This window comes from Macaca thibetana, chromosome 6, assembly GCF_024542745.1.
Source record: "Macaca thibetana thibetana isolate TM-01 chromosome 6, ASM2454274v1, whole genome shotgun sequence".
Lineage (NCBI taxonomy): Eukaryota > Metazoa > Chordata > Mammalia > Primates > Cercopithecidae > Macaca > Macaca thibetana.
In genome coordinates, this window is record NC_065583.1 from 140,119,322 (window position 1) to 140,137,799 (window position 18,478).

At 36.5% G+C, this 18,478-nt stretch overlaps 1 protein-coding gene across 6 annotated transcripts in view; it reads right to left on the reverse strand.

The window, feature by feature from the left end:
* Nucleotides 1–6,215: 6,215 nt before the first annotated feature.
* Nucleotides 6,216–18,478, reverse strand: part of FYB1 (FYN binding protein 1) — a 163,380-nt gene continuing 151,117 nt past the window's right edge. For all 6 annotated transcript variants that reach the window (XM_050793417.1, XM_050793414.1, XM_050793412.1 and 3 more), the window contains 3 exons: nucleotides 11,300–11,333; nucleotides 9,186–9,217; nucleotides 6,216–8,420 (listed from right to left, as the gene is read on the reverse strand). In XM_050793417.1, coding sequence (XP_050649374.1) covers nucleotides 8,398–8,420; nucleotides 9,186–9,217; nucleotides 11,300–11,333 — 89 coding nt within the window. In that variant the 3' untranslated portion in view covers nucleotides 6,216–8,397. The remainder of the gene's footprint in view (nucleotides 8,421–9,185; nucleotides 9,218–11,299; nucleotides 11,334–18,478) is intronic.

Below are 18,478 nucleotides of genomic sequence, written 5' to 3' on the forward strand. Positions count from 1 at the left end.
GCTTAGGGATTGTATTGGGAGGTTGAGTCTTTGATAGTGAAACCCTCCCGGGTGGGATTAGTGCTTTTCTAAGAGGAGGCCAGAGAGCTAGCTCACTCTCTGCTGTAGAGTGAAGACAAGAAGAACTAGGCAGTCTGCATTCCAGAAGAGGGCCCTCCCCAGAATCTGACCATCTGGCAGCCTGATCTTGGACTTCCCAGGCTCTGGAACTGTACTAAATACATTTCTATTGTTTATAAGCCACCCAGTCTATGATACTTTGTTATAGCAGTCCAAATGAATGAAAACACCAACCTAAGATATCTTCCTAGTAAGTCTACTTCTATAAATAGATACATTATGAATAGTGGAGGTCTTTGGTTGTTGTTTCTCCTCTAGATGAATGGACAAACACCTATATGTGTTCTTTAATACCTTGTGGTTTTGTTTTTTGTAGTTCTGCACATTTATTGAGATCTTGGAAGTTAGGTAACCACTATAGCTTAGTGTACCTCTTTTAGATCCATAGGTATTAAAGATGAGAAGCCAAAAGAAAACTCAGGTTCCCTGAGGCATGTGGGAGGATTTCAGTGCTTTACTTAACACAGCTTCCACCATTTAGGGTGAAGCTCTGACAAACATATTGAATTTGCTTAAGTATAGTAACCTAAATTCCATCCTAACTTAAAAAAGATTCCTGGCTGGGCGCGGTGGCTCATGCCTGTAATTCCAGCACTCTGGGAGGCTGAGGCGGGTGGATCACGAGGTTGGGAGATTGACACCATCCTGGCTAACAGGGTGAAACCCCGTCTCCACTAAAAAAAAAAATACAAAAAATTAGCCAGGCGTGGTGGCGGGCACCTGTAGTCCCAGCTACTCGGGAGGCTGAGGCAGGAGAATGGCGTGAAACTGAGAGGCAGAGCTTGCAGTGAGCCGAGATCATGCCACTGCACTCCAGCCAGGGAGACAGAGTGAGACACCGTCTCAAAAAACAAACAAACAAACAAAAAAGATTCCCTTTGGTACTGCTGCTAGAGACATGATGGAGACCTAAGCTTTCATGCGTGATTACAACTTGAGATCATCAAGTTGAAAGGGAGGATGTGGTTTACATTACTAAATACTGAACTTAATATAAAGTTTTTGAAAAATATGACAATATTTCAAATATCTATTTCCAAGAACTGAGATGAGAGGGCTTACATTGGTGGTCATAGCAGATATTTCTTCTCTCCATTGCTGATAACAACCTGACCTCAGACAGCCTACATTACTATGAGAATATTATTCTCAGTTGAGCACGTCCTAAACCACAGTTTGACTTTAGACTTCTGTTTGGTTTCAGGTGGTGGTATTTGCAACATTTCAGATGCTGAAGAATGTTGTGCAGTCACATTACTTTTTTATGATCATATTCTTATTAGACTACTCGATGGCCTTCGGTGCTACTAAAAGCGATGGAATCTGGCTGTTATAGACACTAAATACATCTTGTCCATCACTCACCTGTACATAAAGTTTCCACACTATTGGCAGGTTTGGATAGCTAGAGTAGCCTGTCCTTCATCTGATTTATTTCTTATCAAAAATGGCAAAGATTGCAGATTAACTGCATGGGCCAAATCTGGCCTAAAGAGATATTTTTTTTTGCTCTGAGTAGTGCATTTAAAAAATTGAATTTATGATAAAAACAAGTGGAAATTTTATATATAAACCTTGCTATTCAGCTTCTCTTGACAAAGAGGAGAATCAACACAGGGCTCACAATTCATCAGAGTTGAGTCATACATACATCAACAGGACCTACGTGGGAAACAAATAGCAAACTCAAATTGGGAAATTTGAGGAAGGCTTCATTCAGGGATTGTTTACAAATGTGTGAACAGTATGTCAGGAAGCCACAAAGTAAAACACAGTCCCCTAGGGCTGGTAAACACAGGAAGTGGTTGCAATCCTGAAGGAGTAAGTGCAGGGAGAAGCACTGGAACCCAGAGAGCCAGCACAATGTGGAAAAGCCTGTCCGACAGAGCTCTGGCCTTTGAGTAAAGGACACCTCCAGCTTGTAAGGATTTCCCTGAGAGGATGCTGAACAAATAAATAACCAAACCTCACTCCCTGTCCCTCTCACTGAGTGCTATTGCTCCTCTACAGGCCCAGTGAAACTGGCAGCTAGAAGTCAAGGGAGCCTCTTGAGGCAGTCCATAATGGCTGGTCTCAAGAGGCACAGAACAAGATGGAGAAGGTTGGAGAGGGGGAATCCAGAGGGCCAAACAGAAGATACCCAGCATAACTAGCAATTCACTCCCATGGACAGAGCTTATATTCTACAGTTTGCCACAGTCCCCCACCTTCTCTAGTGTTTCCATACCAAAACTGAATATCAGTTACCATTTATCATCATGCCAATATGATGTTTCTCACATGGCAAAACCAATTTTCTAACAATGTCTGTGTCAAAAGTGAGCAAGGTATGCTAAAGGACCAAATTCTTCAAGAAGACTGAGGGAAAATAATACATCAGAGAAATATTAATATGTGTTTAATGTATAAGTAGAATATACCTTGATCTTCTCTTAAAATATTTTTGGTTGGTTGTGGTGGCTCATGCCTATAATCCCAGCACTTTGGGGGGCCAAGATGGGTGGATCACTTGAGCCCAGAAGCTGGAGACCAGCCTGGGCACACCCATCTCTACAAAAATAAAAAATTAGCCAGGCCTGGTAGCACATGCCTATAATCCCAACTACTTGGGAGGCTGAGGTGGGAGGATTGCTTGAGCCTGGGAGGCCAAGGGTGCAGTGTGCTATGATGCCACCACTGCTCTCCGGCCTGGGCAACAGAGTGAGACCCTGTTTCAAAAAAATTTTTTTTATATACTCTGTTTCACTCATGAGGTTGAGTTTGCTTTCCCTGAATTTTTTTTTTTTTTTTTTTTTTTGGATACAGAGTCTCACTCTGTCACCCAGGCCGAAGTGCAGTGGTGTGATCTCGGCTCACTGCAACCTCCATCTCCTGGGTTCAAGCGATTCTCCTGCCTCAGTCTCCCGAGTAGCTGGGACTATAGGCGCTCACCACCACACCCAGCTAATTTTTTGTGTTTTTAGTAGAGACGGGGTTTCACCGTGTTAGCCAGAATGGTCTCCATCTCCTGACCTCGTGATCTGCCCACCTCGGCCTCCCAAAGTGCTGGGATTACAGGCGTGAGCCACTGTGCCTGGCCTCCCTGAATTTTTTATTGGGAAATTATCTTTCCACCACTAAGTGTAGTCTTGTTTGAGAGGATAATTCTAGGTGACTTTTTGCTACTATGGGAGCTGAAGGGTTAGAACCCTCCCTTCCTCCACCACATGGTCAGGCACATGACTCAAGCACAGTCAATGGAGTCCTCTCTGTAGGGAGTTTGACTCATGAGTAAGTTACTTAAGGGCAATAGTAAATTTCTCTTGCTTGCTGCCAATCATGAATAATAACTGAATCATTATCTAAACTGAGGAGGAAGACCATTAATAGGTTGATATTTAAATATACTTTCCAACATTTGGGAAACTTTTCTAACTCAATAGGCTGTGGAGAGAGATATAGAGGAATTGCTGGTTGCAGATGAACCCCCAAAGATGAGAAGTACCTGTTGAGCATTTATTCATTTCCCAAATTTGCCAGTAAAACTGAAGATTGTGCCTATGCTCCAGACTACTTTAGGAGAATGTACATACAGCCTACTGTTTTCCTGGAGAGAACAGAATGGAAACTGTTCATGATTGTGCAATGTCATCTTGTACAGGTCATGACCTTCCCAGGATGGCTCACAGATAACCATGAGCAAGGCAAAGTCACAAAGGCTGGCTATTTTGGCCTGAAGGAAGATAAGTATTGGGCCGCCTTTACTCCAGAGGCCCCAGTCTGGTCGGCTGAATCTTTGTCACGCTTGCATCACGTTCACGTTCAACCTCTTTCTCTGCCCTATCTTGCCTGCTCCTGTTCCTTTCACAGATATTGATCCTTAAGAGACATCTCTTCCCTCAAACTCTATCCCATCTGTTTCCAGAAAGCCTGATGGGTGACATCATTGCAATCAGCTTGGTCTTGATTGCTTCAGGGAATCTGTCTAAGGTGGCCAATGACTTACGTGTTGCTAAATCAAATAGGGATTTCTTGGTCATCAATTTATTTAACCTCTTATAGTATCTGAAATAGTAATTAAGAAAAAATTACAGTGGCAGCCCACAGAATTAACACAGTTCTTGCAGACACATCATTCATTGATTCTTTCGTTATTAAATATATAATGAAGGGCTTCAAATACGACATAAAGTAAGAAATATAAAAACAAATAAGACAAAATCATTTGTTTTCTAGGAGCTCTATTTAATGATATTTCATTGGATAGACGGAGAATAAAAGAGGAGAAAGAGAGCAGCCTCCATGTCTTGAGCTTGGATGACTGGATGACTCAGATGTCACTGAGGTAAAATCTATAGGAGGGATAATTAATTTTAGGGGGAAAGAGAAAAGGTTCCTTTCTGATTTCCATGAGTTACAGGCACCTGCGGGATATCATATAGAGATGACTTCAGAGTAATCGTAGCAGAGATCAAGTTGCAGTAAGTTAAAGATTGAATATACCCTGAGCATATGGCAAAGGATGCATAGGGATGGGAGATTCTCAAACGTGGCTGAGTATTAAACTCATATTTAGAGTTAAGGAAAAATGAACTCCAAAGTTTCTTCCCTAGAGATTTTTATTTGTTGATCTGCAGAGAAAAATGTGTATTTTTACAAACTCTTCAGATGTCCTGTATTCAGTTTGGATTCTCTGGAAAGCAGACACCAAGATGGAGTGAAAATGGGAGGGGAGGAATACATGTGTGGGTGGGGAAGAATACATGTGTGGGTGGGGAAAAATACATGTGTGGGTGGGGAAGAATACATGTGTGGGAGGGGAGGAATACATGTGTGGGTGGGGAAGAATACATGTGTGAGAGGAAATGGGAAGGGAGCTGGAGAAGGCTGGAGGAGCTGACAGACTGCTGTGCAAGTCTGTACCAATAAAGGCAGGAGGGAGGGTGATTGGAAGTGTCTCCGAGCACTCTGCAGGTTTAGCAAGCTTGTCAGGGAGTCCTCAAACTGAAGTTGGCCATGTGAGGAGCTGTGTGTCTTTCAGGAATAGGCCTGCCTCAGTATCCCTGCAACTCTCAGTCATTAGCTAGAACAGCCTGGTCTTGGCACAAACATTGCGATGGATTTCAGAATGCAGCAGCTGAGGACTTTTGGACAATTAAATGCCCCATAGTTGGAGGTCTTTGAGGCACATTCTCCTGGCTGCCACATGTACCCTGCCATTTTAAGTCAATGGAATGAGAAAAAAAAAAAAAAAAAATCCAAACGGGCTGTAGCTGGACAGGTTTTTAGGCCTAAGGCAAAGTTTCATGTTGTTTTTTAGATGGGAAAGATTTCAATGTTTGTAAGTCTAGAGAACGGAATCTGTACTGTGGGAGAACCTAAAGAAGAGGGATAGAGAGAGGGAGGAAGAAAGGGAGAAGGAGAATGAGAAAGAATGAATTGTAAAGGACGAACACTCCAGAAAAGGCAGGAAGAAATGGGATCCAAAGGTTATGGCTTTGAATTTAAGGCATGACATCTTATTCTCTGGGACAGTGTCTGGATATGGGTTAAGGTCGAAGGTTGTAGGGAATTGAAAGGAATTGCATTTAGTTATCTTAATTTCTGACACTAAAATAGGAGTCAAAGTATTAGGAGCCTTGGTAGCAGGTTTCATCTTGAAGAGGAGATATCCCATCTTCTGAGGCTGAAGCTAAAGAGTCAGAGTTCGATGCAGAGAAAGACTCTTTTGTAGATGTAGGATCAAGTTAAGGGAGAAGAAGCCTGATGGCATCAATATTAAAAATATATATTTATTTATTTTTTTTGAGGCAGAGTAAATTTGTTTTGAGACAGTGGTACAATCATGGCTTACTGTAGCCTCAACCTCTCAGGCTCCAGTGATCCTCCTACCACAGCCTCCTAAGTAGCTGGAACTACAGGCATGTGCCACCACACGCAGCTAATTACTTGTATTTATTGTAGAGACAGGGTTTTACCATGTTGCCCAGGCTGGTCTGGAACCCCTAGGCTCATGAAATGTGCCTGCCTTGGCCTCCCAAAGTGCTAGGATTACAGATGTGAGGCATTGCATCTGGCTAGCCTCAATTTATTTAATGAAGTAGGAGGCAAGGTTATCCATTGAAGGTATTATTTATTTGCAGCTCATCTCAAGTGACAAAATTCCATACATAAGACTATAACATAAATCATATTTAATATATTAAAAATAATACTTCAAATATATCTTTCACATTAAGATGATTATCTATTATGTAAATCTTTCCTAGGTGTGTGTGTCTGTTTCTTGATGTATAAACCAAAACTCTGAAATATTCTCTTGATCTAACTTCGACTTTTAAAAACTGACATTGTATTGAATTGATTCTCAATCAGAAAAAAAATTGCTGTCAGACTGCAGTGCGAGTCTGCCTCAACGAAAGCAGGAGGAGAGATGGTTGGAAGTGCCTCAGGACACTCTGAAAGTTTAGCAAGCTTATCAGGGAGTCCTCAAACCAAAGCTGGCCAAAAACTTCAGCATAAGAACTATTCTGTCTGTGTATTATATATATTTACTACCAAACTTAATAAACAAAAACCACTTTTGAACCAGGTAATTTTATGTAGTATGAAAAGAAATTCATCACATGGTCATATACTGGCTAATGCTATCTAAAAGTAGACATCAAAATATTTCATAATTGGAGGGAATCTTTGGAGATTAGTGGTTTCTAATCTGGGGGCCTCAGACACCCAAAATCTATATATTGACCAGTGGAAGTTGATGATTTATTATCAAACTTGAAAGCACCTAATGGAAACCCCACTTCATCTCTGTGAAGATTTTCAGTTCCTTTGCAGTTATTTGAAATTATTTCAATTCTGTGGGGCCGCTTCAGAAACTCCAATGGGCCTTTGTAATGTTAAAATGTGGAGAATGCTTTAATCATTATTTAATCAATGTGCTTAAAAAATAGACAAAAGCTTTTGAAACATGGGACTGAAGTAGGGGGAGCATTATAAAAGCCTAAGGTAATTGGTAGTGAAGAGTTGGAAAAACTTATTTAGTCTAATCTTGTAATTTACAGATGAGGAAACTGAGAAGATAAATAATTTATTCAATATCACTTGAAGGTTCATTAGTAAAAGGGCCAGCATTAGGATTTGCTCATTTTGTACTCTAGGAGTTGTTAAAAGCACTTAATATCTTCTTTTCTTAGGTGTTAGGATTTTTCATTTTTTAAATCATGCTATTTAGTGTTCTTAACATTTGAAACCCAAATGCTTTATATTTTGTTTTTGGATTGCTTTGGGAATGAGTATGTACTGTTAGAGAATGGCCCAATTCAAACACTAGAGTTTTAATAATTTCTACTCCCTCTGCTGGCCAACTTTCCAGTAAAATGGTTTTTTAAAAAAAAGAGAAAAAAATGCAGCAGTAATTGAAACAAAAACAAAAACTTTAAAAAGTGTCTTCATTATAAAGAGGTGCCATGCCATAAAAGCCTAGCTAGTTTCAAGGTCCATTCTTCCATTCCTCATGATTTTAGGGTTATCTTCATTCAGATCTACTCTACTTATAATAGTACTTTAAACACAGCACAGAATTAAACCATTAGCATGTGAATCTGCAAAAAGAGAACTTGTTTTAGACTCTTCTACAGTTTAGACTTCAATGTGCACACTAAATGCATAACATTCGTATCAAATAATTAACATTTATATACAATTAACAAATAGGGACAAATTTTATACAGAACTTCTTCTACGCTATAATTTTTGAAAACATTTAACCCACTAGCAAGAGGTAAGACAGCCCTGCCTTTTTAAAAGACAGGTCACTTGAATAGAGAATATAAGATATAACCATAAGTAGAAGTATAAACAATAATTTTTCTTCTGGTGGAATGTTTTAAAATTTCCTTTCTTGCATTATTATTCTTCCTTAGGTTTTTTTAGACAGGTCATTTCTTCTTGAAGGATTTTCCTTTTTCTTTTCTTTTTACTTTTTGAAGGGGGATTATTTACTGATGGTCTAAAAGAAGCACCTTCAAATTCTTCATAATGGTAGCCAAAGCAGAAATGGGATATTTAATAATTCTTACATCTCACTCATGTAGTCTTCTGACATAACAATTAAGCAGAGATCATTTTCTATGTTCAAACTTTAAAAACTTTGTAACGATAATTGGGATTTCATAACAAATGATAATAAGTGGTTTTGTGCATTGATTTTCTTGGTACCCAATAACATGCCAATTAAAATCCAGACTTCACACTGACACCTAGGGAACACAGCAGGATGGCCAAAGCTGAGTGTCAGTCATTGTCATAGATGCAACCTGAAAGAAAAAAATACAAATTTAAATATGGTTATTAAAAACATATTCTCTAAGTATTCCAAGTTTGGAAATGTGGGTGATTCATACTCTCTTGGTTAAGGATTAAAAAAAAAATAGAACTGGCTCACTTTATAAAAAATGAGTTAAACGGAAGACCATATATTTAACTTTTATTATTTAGTCTATAATTCCAACAAAATTTCTGGACAGATTTGTTCTCTATTAAAATGAGACTCAAGATTATTTTACGTGGCACTTAAACATTTACTTTTTGGTAGTCACTCTGAACGAGGTTGAAGACATTAAAGATCAAGAATCGTAAGTTTAAAAGACTAAAGGACATCATGGTCAACACCATGCATCATTTCAGTTAGATTAATTTTTTATAGTTTGGAACTATATGATGCTTAGAGAATATTGGTATTACTGGTTACGAAATAAGTACCTATCTATTTGCCAAAAATGTTTATTTGTTTGGATAAAAGAAATTCTTATTATGAGTCACAGTACAATAAAAAATTTATCAAATATTTTTATACTTCTGTTTTCAAAGAAATAAATGAGGTTTTTCCTTAATTTTCCATCTTGTGAGAAATGTGGTATTGTCCCCCCATTATGCCAGGGCATTTACCTCTTCTAACATTTTCAAATGATTCAAATTCTGATCAGATTGGAAGTCTCTAATCCAACAAACTATTTTTAGTATTTATAAAAACAGTAAATTCACTACGACTGTTCGCTGGGGTGGTACTACATAAGACTTACCATCAGCAATATCATCATAGATCTCTCCATCACTGTAAATGTAAAAAAAATACTTTTTATTTTAAAGAAACTATCATCTTAGCATTAGAGCAATATATAGAAGATTAACAGTATGATTTTATATGGCACAATTAAGGCTTTTAAGCATAGTATGCATTTTAAAGTAGAAATAAATTTGATATTCATTATCTCTTCTTTCGTTGACTTAATCTAGTCCTCTGTTTCATTTTACATGCAGAATAATTAAAACATCCTTCAAGAGCACAGACTACGCCTTACTCATCTTTGTAAGACATGTTTGTTAACAATGTACTAAACATCATGGAACAACACTCCCATTGGGGACCTTAATTCAAAGCAGCAATGGACTTTTATATCTGTTAATACCAGATTCACACTTTCACTTGAATTTCAAATGGTGAATGAAATACAATAATAATTGGCATAGGAAATGGTTGCATCACTCTCACATTTTAATTATAACTCACACATATAATAAAATATATAAATATTAGTTACAGAATAAGTAACCAAGATATTATTATTATGGTAATTCTCATATAATTTTAAAACTATTACTTATGATGATAGGCAGCATCCATAATAGTAATTTTGGCTACTTTTACACATTTTAGGTTTTGCTTGGCCCTAAATCTTTGTGGTATTTTCTATCCGACAAACATACTGAGTCCCTTCTATGTGCCAGGAGACATAAATATGAGTAAGGGACAAGCTTTGCTTTTAAGTACCTTATAATGAAACAGGAGATTATATAAGAAATAAAAATAGAGAGTATTATAAACATGAACATTGCCTTGAAATGTAAGATATACTTCTAAAATTCAGAAATGTAGGGTGGTTTTGTCACTTAGACCAGACTTAGTGTTTGCTGTACAATCTCTGTGCATTATCATGGAAGCAGCACCAGGCCCTTCAAACTGCTGCCAACTATGGCAGATGCTGTGAGTTCCCTATGTCTTCTGTTTGGATCTTTTCTCTGAGATGGAGGGAGGGTTTGGCTAATGGAAATCTCATCCAAATGCAGGAAGGATAGATTTTTCTGTCATTTATACAATAAACATTTATTAAGTATTTGCTTCAATAGGTGGTGAACCAACAATTACTTACAGAGTATGCTTTCTAAATTCTCTCAATCAGCCTGTAATAATCACTGATGCAAATGTCCTATTATTTGCCACACATTCTGTCCTTAAAATTTGTATCTTTCATAGAACAAAACCTATTGAAAGTCTCATGCCTCCCACTGTGATTAATGTGCTCAGGAGAACAAAGGTATTATGATTATTTTCTTTGGCCACTACTGGTTTGCCGACAAAGCTCTTCACACCGATTTGTGTTTTTCTGATTGGTGTCAGGTTGTTGATGGATACACAGTTTGTGACTCCTCATGGATCTTTTCATTGCGCTGAATTCTGTAAATCTTTGCATTGGCATGTGACCTAACCTGATAATGGAGTTCATTTCTTACACTGGGTTACTTGGGACAGAATCTTATGTTTCGGAGGACTCCAAAGGCACACTAGTACCAGACTGTGACAGACTGTGACAATGTCTTATTCATAAGAATAGAAGAATCATTGACGACTGTCTTTTTCTCTGGCATGCTTCCAAAAAAGGCAACATAGTACTCTACTATGCCTAGTGTGAGTGAAGCAAAGCCCTTAATTAAGGGCTAAACTATGAACTGTTAACAGGTGATATTAGCACCTACTGTGAAGTCACTAATTGGTCCCAAATTAATTCCATTCAATCAACTGCATTAGCAAGTAAAATATAAAATATTAATGAAAGGTTACTGGCTTTGACCTGTCTTCAGTGTTTGCTGAGAGCCTAATGAATATATAAAACTATGAACTATGAGCTGTACAATTTTAAATGAGAAGGGCTTCTTGCCTATTTAAAAGAGTAGCACTTTATGAAAACCTTACCTTTATTATGGATACTAGCATGTTAACATTAGTATAGCATATTGTTTTTAAATTTATTTATGATAGTTCAGTAGGTTACATTATTTAAATAAGATTAGAAATATTTTTAAAAGAAAGGCACAAAATTCTTTTCACAAGCATAGTAGTAGAAGAAAATGTGCTTACTTGTCTGCTAGATAACTCCGAAGGACATAACCATCTATGAAGGAAAAAGAAAATACATTTCATTAATAATACAGGTTTGAAAAATCTTTAGTATTTCTTTCAGGAAATCAAAACACAATAGAGTAATCATAGTATACTGAATAATTGTATCTATCTCTGGAAATGATCCATTTTTCTTACTTGTGTCTACTTTTGTGTCCATCCTTTCTTCTCCTTTTCTCCCTAACTTTTCTGTTTCTCTAATATGTCTCTTTTTTGCTCCAATTTCAATCTTTCCTCCTTTCTCCTTTAAATAAAAAAAAGCAACGTTTTTTCATTAAGCTTCTGTAGGCTATAGAACAGAGTTCTTTCAATTTTTAATCTATTTCTTCAATGTGTTACCCCATGATCCAGTTTTAGGAAGAATTTAGTAAGCATGGATTATAAAAGTAGTTTATTGGTAAGTATTTTAAATGCTACCAGACCTAAGACTTACTTTATAAAATTTTATTATATTGAGCAGACATACAACCGTATTCAACTCCCCTTTCAGATGCCAGCCAGCTATTGACTACTAGGGGGACTATGCATTGTAAATAGTCTCAAACAGGTCTCTTTTACTCTGTATGGAAGAAATTCCTCTACTATTTTGCTATTGGACAGTATCAACATTTGCATTTCATCACTCATGGAGCAAAAGCATTATTGGAAGAGCACACACTATGAATTCTGTGATGCCTGGTTAAGTAGAAAATAAGCCATATTTTATGCAGGAAAGCTAAGTTTTGTTGTTGTTGTTATATGAGGGGCACCTTATATTTGCCCCTCATTGTGCACATATTTCTCAGGAAAAATATAAACTATTTTTCTTAAGAAAATGCCTGCTGATATCTAATTAATATCACTAATCTTTGGAATTGTTAGTTTTGTGTTAGTGCCTAAAATCTGTTGTATGCTTGAGATTAGTACCATTTATTGCTTCCTCAATACAATCTCTAAATAATTTCTCTCAGTGAGTCAATCTGTTGGTCTTGGTCCACTTTAGATCTAATTTTGGTTCTGAATCAAAGCAAGCATGTTACAAATTATAAGGAGAAAGCTCATAAGCAAAAATTAATAATACAAATGATAAACTTACTTAAATGTATTGATGTCATATTGCCATTGATTAAACATGAAAATATTTTTTAAAAGTTAGAATCATAAAACTGAATTTATGCATTAACATTTAAGAAAATGAACTTTCCCTTGAAGTGTTACAGGGTTAAAAAAAAAAAACTCCACTAAAATATTTTATCAAGAAGCTTACCACTTTTTAACAAAAACTATAAGTATCATATTTGGAAAATAAAGAATCAAAGTTATCCTTGAATTCTCATAGTAGGAAAGTAATGAAACATGTGCCAAGATAAAAGCACAATAACATATTACTCAGAGTATAAAAAATTAGAAGTAGGAAAAGTAATGAAACACTAGGAACATAGGAAAGTAATGAAACATGTCAAGATAATAAAAGCACAATAACATACTACTCAGAGTATAAAAAAATTAGAACATGTTGCACCTTCCTTCATATTTCAATTAATGCAAAAGTAGCAAAAAGTATTAATGTAAGAACATCTACAATTAATATCTATAGTCTGTGGGTAGGCTTTTATATCACAGTTCATTTCATATTAACAGACTTTCTTTTTAAATAAGGTATACATAATAATTTAGTGTAATTTTTTTAAAGAGATAAGCTCATGTCCAACAAATTCAATTCTACATGTGTCTCTCAAAAGAGAAAAATCTCTGCAAATAACAAGCTTATAGAACAAATTGTGGAGTTTGTATCAGGGTCTTCATAACTGAAATAACTTTTTATCTATACCTATACTTAGGGTTACACTAAAATTAGAACAGTTTTCTACAGATAGTAATAGCCATTGACTTCTTTTTATCAGTTAAAATTGGGGGTTCTGCTTTCATTTTGGATTTTTTCCTAAAACAAATTGGAAAAAAACACAATAGTAAATGTTCCCATAATATACTCATGTTGATGTTAATAATTTTAAAATAATGATGTGTATGAACTGAAGCTTTCAACACTGAAGTCAATCTCATATGATTTGGTAGGACTTCATACACTCTCTGAGCTAAAATTGGATGATAAATAGAGAAATATATAAGAGTTATAAACTGTTGTTAGAGACTGCAGTTATTCCGGCATCAGATATAAAGTTCAAAACAAAGAGAATGTGATCACCATTTTTAGAAATTAAAGATTTTTATTTGCTTACACTTCTAGGTAATCTATTTTTAAAAACTAATTTATGCTAAAATTTTGCAGGCTTGGATAAAACACTAAATGTAGAGAGCTAAAACAGTCCTTTACATGACCAAAGTTAATCATTCATGATAAACAGCTTAATACCTCAACTTTACAAATTGCTTATAAAAAACATATTCTCTTAGATTCTCAACCTGTATTTCCATTCCCTCCTATATCTGTGTGTTCAAGAGTTCTAAGGAACAGCCTTCGCCTGTGTTGAACACTTTGTTGCTGCTGTGTGTTTGTGTGAAATACATAAACATCAATAATTGGGAATATTATTTAAGAAAAATGTATTAGGGAGATGGAGTGTGAGATGGTACTGTGCTGCAGAAATGATGTGATAATATGGGGCTTGCTAGCTATAAAATCACAATTATATAGCCTTTTTACAGGGTAAATGACTTTTAATACAATACAGGTTTTGCTGTCTGGTACCTTTAAAAATCTCAGCTAAAACTTCATTCTATTAAAAGCATGATTCATGACAGTGTCAAAACAAGTGACTTACCATAAATTTTTAAATAATCTCTCCATTATAGGTCCTAGAAATATATCTATATTTTTTTGCAATAGGAAAATCTGTTTGTTTATGTTACATATCTACATTTATTATAGGGAATGTTAGTGAAAACTATAAACACATGAAATAACAACAACAACAACAATCTCATCATGGTTTGTATCATGTAGAAGGGCAGCTATGTTTAGCACTGTAATATTGTGAGTGTGGGCACACCAGGGATTCTCACATATCATATGAAATTATTACTTGGAAACCTCACATTTATAGAGCAGAACATAATGGCTTGAAACAAATGTTTTGAAATATGTGGTGGGATAGAGCCAGTTAGGAAAATAACACCCACCCCCCATATGTGCCAGTTAATTTCTTCCCCAAACGTTTGCTTGCTACAGGGCAGATGTGTCTCAGGACTAATGACTCACCTTGTAGAAGGATATTGTGAATACAGATTAACCAAGGAAATAGAAAATAATCTTTGGAAAAGTGGAAATTATCTTCATTCTAATATTTTCAAATTTTTACTTAATAAAAATGAAAATATACTATTTCATCATTATTTCATTTGTTGTGGGTAAATCCAGAAATAAAGTTAAATGTACTCAATTTGGCCTCACATAGTTTAAAAACAAGAAAATCATATTGTATAGATTTACCTAGGCAAGTGGAACAATGTCCAATTTCAGTGGAAAATGCTCATAATAAAAGAAAAAACAGTGTGTTGTGTATAATATGAATATAAATTATTATCCTAGTTTTATAAAAATGTTCACTCTTCCCCTCTTCTCTGTTTCTATTGTTATTTCTGGAACTTCATATTTGGACAACATTTTAACTTTCTAAATTTTAAAAATTTTCTTTCAGTGAGCCTGTGTTGTTTTAAAATTGAAAACAAATTATGTAAGTAAAAAGAAAATGATCAATTGGATTTGGGAAGATTGAAAGCACCTTTAAAATCCCTTGGTCTTTGATGCCTAAAGAAAATGGAGAGCATTTTGGCCACAAATAACTCAGACAAAAAGTATCTCATTCTATATTTTTTGTAGAAAGTTTTTTTCAGTCACAGGAGGTGGGAAAACTCACAGCTTATGAGACATAGAGTTGTGGAATATGTATAAATATTAGCAAGAAACTAAACATTTGGCAATGTGCCAGAAATTTATATTGAAGATTTCAATGCCTACACAGTAGGAGCTTCTACAAGTTAATGGGTGAGGCTTGATCGAATGTGATAATGCCTGTAAAAGTGGCTTATGCCCCACTCCGTAATTGTAAGGGATTGTTGTTCTTGCTTTAGCCTTTAATTGTTATTGTTACAAACTTTAGGTTGAAATAGGCTATGCTTTTCTTTCTCTGATGGATTAAAGAAGAATGGAAGGTAAGGATAACATTAGTTTCACCTTGGTGCTCGATTACAAATGCAAAGACATCTGTAATCAGAAGATGCAGAAATAAGGAACCAAAAGATTTAGAGGCTCTGCAATGGCATATAACAATCTAACTACATCACTAAAGCCAGAGGAGAGAACTTCTGTCTTCTAACCAGTTAAAGTATTCAGCGGACTTGTTTCTGTGAGTGTCTGTATGTCAGACTTTCATCTGGCTATCCAACTGCAGTTTCCAAATTGTTTCATTCAATCCAGCAAGTCTCACGCAAGGTGCAAGGCATTGTGTAATGTGTTGACAATACAATGTTGAGAACATTTCATTGAAGTGACTCTGAAGCTCAGAGTCTAATAAGAGTGATAGATTGATAAAACAATAATGACAATGACAGCAGCAAAAGAAGTATCATGGTTGAGTTGGGGAGAGATTAACTGTGATGGTGTGGCTGGGAGTAGGGACTTGGGGTGCTTCTAATTTTAGATGACAACTGAGTTGTTTTTAATAGAGAATCATGGGCATTTCAAGTTGAATTCCTAGCATAGTAGGATGAAACACATAATTTTTTTTTTTTTTTTGAGACAGAGTCTCGCTCTGTCAACCAGACAGGAGTGCAGAGGCGCAGTCTCGGCTAACTGCAACCTCTGCCTCCTGGGTTCAAGCGATTCTCCTGCCTCAGCTTCTCTAGTAGCTGGATTATAGGTGTGCACCAACATGCCTAGCTAATTTTGTATTTTTGGTAGAGATGGTGTTTTGTCATGTTGGCCAGGCTGGTCTCAAACTCCTGGTCTAAAGTGATCTGCCCACCTCTGCCTCCCAAAGTCCTGGGATTATAGGCATGAGCTACTGCGGCTGGCCAAAACACGAGATTTGTTCAGGGAATGACAAGTGAATAGTTTGTATTTCTGGAGTGTCAGTTGTAGATGGAAAACAGCAGTGGGTGAGGGTAAGCCTAGATGATAAAGAGTTTTATGTGCTAGCCTAAATACTGTATTTTTTAAAATAATATTTGGATAACATTGTGGGGAAATGGATTCTGAGTGTAAGGGCAAAGATAGATGTATCACTAGAAAGGCTATTGCAATCATCTAGGAAAGGGAGGGTTAAACAATCTTATAGAGGTGTGTGAAGAATGAATTAGCTATTTTTAAAAACTAAGAATGTCAAGGACCCAGTCCATGGAAGGAGTAAGCAGGTTTGTAAAAATTAAGAAAGGCAGGAGGTTAGGAAAGATAAAACTGAACTAATGTAGATAAGGTGATTAAACCATAGAATAATACTTAACCTGAAAGTCAGTAACATGCTCCTAGTGCCTCTCCCTTACACCCGCATCCTTACCATGTGAGTAACTGCATATCCAACTGACAGCACTTGCATTGAACAATTTTTTCACTGATGGCTTTTCTCTGGCTTCTGGCTACCTTCCCAGGAATAGGCTTCAGCTCCTGAAGGACAGGAGTTGGTGTATAAATATCCCAATTTATTTCCCACTGGAAGGGATAACACTAACACTTGGGGGTCTCCAGTAGGATCAAGCTCCAATAATCCAAGTGGTAACTTGTTGATAATAAGACTTTATTGGCTGCCTTCGCTCCCCTATCTCATTTCTCCACTTGCCACTGGCATTTTTGCAGAATCACTTTATGGGGAAGCCAAACACAGTGCAATCAAACTAGAACTCAGGACTAAGAAACTCAATCAAAACCGCTCAACTACATGGAAACTGAACAACCTGCTCCTGAATGACTACTGGGTATATAACGAAATGAAGGCAGAAATAAAGATGTTCTTTGAAACCAATGAGAACAAAGATACAACATACCAGAATCTCTGGGACACATTTAAAGCAGTGTGTAGAGGGAAATTTATAGCACTAAATGCCCACAAGAGAAAGCAGGAAAGATCTAAAATTGACACCCTAACATCACAATTAAAAGAACTAGAGAAGCAAGAGCAAACACATTCAAAAGCTAGCAGAAGGCAAGAAATAACTAAGATCAGAGCAGAACTGAAGGAGATAGAGACACAAAAAATCCTCCAAGAAATCAATGAATCCAGGAGCTGGCTCTTTGAAAAGATCAACAAAATTGATAGACCACTAGTAAGACTAATAAAGAAGAAAAGAGAGAAGAATCAAATCGACGCAATAAAAAATGATAAAGGGGATATCACCACCGACCCCACAGAAATACAAACTACCATCAGAGAATACTATAAACACCTCTACGCAAATAAACTAGAACACCTAAAAGAAATGGATAATTTCCTGGACACTTACACTCTCCCAAGACTAAACCAGGAAGAAGTTGAATCCCTGAATAGACCAATAGCAGGCTCTGAAATTGAGGCAATAATTAAGAACCTACCAACCAAATAAAGTCTAGGACCAGACGGATTCACAGCCGAATTCTACCAGAGGTACAAGGAGGAGTTGGTACCATTCCTTCTGAAACTATTCCCACCAATAGAAAAAGAGGAAATCCTCCCTAACTCATTTTATGAGGCCAACATCATCCTGATACCAAAGCCTGACAGAGATACAACAAAAAAAGACAAGTTTAGACCAATATCCCTGATGCACATCGATGCAAAAATCCTTAGTAAAATATTGGCAAATCAAATCCAGCAGCACATCAAAAAGCTTATCCACCATGATCAAGTGGCCTTCAACCCTGGGATGCAAGGCTGGTTCAACATACGCAAATCAATAAACGTAATCCAACATATAAACAGAACCAAAGACAAAAACCACATGATTATCTCAATAGAGCAGAAAAGGCCTTTGACAAAATTCAACAGCCCTTCATGATAAAAACTCTCACTAAATTCGGTATTGATGGAATGTATCTCAAAATAATAAGAGTTATTTATATTATATACCATCTCACACTAGTTAGAATGGCAATCATTAAAAAATCAGGAAACAACAGGTGCTGGAGAGGATGTGGAGAAATAGGAACGTTTTTACACTATTGGTGGG